Source organism: Bubalus bubalis, chromosome 8 (assembly GCF_019923935.1).
Source record: "Bubalus bubalis isolate 160015118507 breed Murrah chromosome 8, NDDB_SH_1, whole genome shotgun sequence".
Lineage (NCBI taxonomy): Eukaryota > Metazoa > Chordata > Mammalia > Artiodactyla > Bovidae > Bubalus > Bubalus bubalis.
In genome coordinates this window covers 106,850,786-106,852,179 of record NC_059164.1, presented here as the reverse complement: position 1 = coordinate 106,852,179, position 1,394 = coordinate 106,850,786, and the positions used below count along the sequence as shown (strand labels likewise).

The following is a 1,394-nucleotide window of genomic DNA, read 5'->3' as shown; positions in this document are numbered from 1 at the left end:
ATATGAGTATTTATTTTCTCAGTTTTTAAAAATGTTGAAGATAAAGGGTGCTAATTTGTTAAATTAATGGTTTCAAAAGAGCATTCAAAGGTCCAGAGTCATGAAGACAGGCTCACAGAGGACACTCCAAACCATCCCTCACACTGACCTCTTCTTCCCTAGAATTTTTCTCAGGGCACCCTTCACCTCTGCATTCTTCAAACTGTAGATTAAGGGATTCAGCATAGGGTTGAAAAGGCTGTAAAACAATGACAGAATCTTCCTTTGTTCCTGAGAATGGCTGGATCTGGGGGTCATGTACAAGACAATGGCAGTGCCAAAGAAGAGCCCGACCACGCAGAGGTGGGAGGAGCAGGTGGAGAAGGCCTTCCTGCGGCCCTCAGCATACTGGATCCTCAGGATGGCAGCCAGGATCCGCGCATAGGAGCCCAGCACCAGGCAGAGGGGCCCGACTAAAATGCAAACACAGGATGCAACGATGATAATTTGGTTCAGCCAAGTATCAGCACAAGCCAACTTGAGGACAGACAGGATTTCACAAAAGAAGTGGTTGATTTCATGAGGCCCACAGAAGGGCAGCTTCAGGATGAGAACTAAGTGGACAAGATCCCAGAGAAAGCTAAATGCCCAGGAAGCACTGGTCAGGACAGTGCACACTCTCCAGCTCATGATGAAAGTGTAATGGAGGGGGTGGCAGATGGCCACATACCTGTCATAGGACATCACCACCAAAATCAGGCACTCTGCAGCAGCAAAAGCCAGATACAAAAATGTCTGCATAATGCAAGGAACAAAGGAGATGGTTCTTTTCTGACTCACAAGATTTGCCAGCATCTTGGGGACATTGCTGGAGGCATAGGATATGTCGATGATGGCCAAGTGTGAGAGAAAGAAGTACATGGGGGTGTGAAGTCTTGAGTCTAAGCAGATAAGCCCCAGGATGACTCCATTCCCCAGAAGGGTGAGGGTGTAGAAGACAGAGAAAAGTCCAAAGAGGAAAAACTCCAGTGCTGAATCGACCTGGAATCCCAGGAGGGTGACTTCTGTGATCCATGTCTGGTTGCCTTCCATGCTCCTGGCTAGAGACAGAGAAGCCGAAGGCTTCAATAGGACAGTCAGAGCTGTAGAGAAATCAAGATACAAAATACCTTCTGAGTGTAACAAAGTGAGCATTTGGATGTATTACTTTGAGTGGGTTTTCTATAATTTATTTTTAGATACACTATATACACAAACTTGGTGTGATCATACAAATCAAAAACAAATTCCCCTTGTATCAATGGATAATAAGATATGTAAAATATATTATAGATAATAAAATATATGATAACATGATAAATGCATTATTATATACTCTGTGTAATAGTACACACACAAATACAGACATGCACTGT

The 1,394-nt window shown here is 43.8% G+C and overlaps 1 protein-coding gene across 1 annotated transcript; it reads right to left on the bottom strand.

Moving 5' to 3' along the window:
- Nucleotides 1–1,083, bottom strand: LOC102402653 (olfactory receptor 2A14-like). The gene has a single exon (XM_006071857.3). It carries the CDS (start codon nucleotides 1,069–1,071, stop codon nucleotides 139–141), a length of 933 nt encoding a protein of 310 aa, XP_006071919.1. The 5' UTR covers nucleotides 1,072–1,083; the 3' UTR covers nucleotides 1–138.
- Between the last annotated feature and the right edge of the window lie 311 nt (nucleotides 1,084–1,394).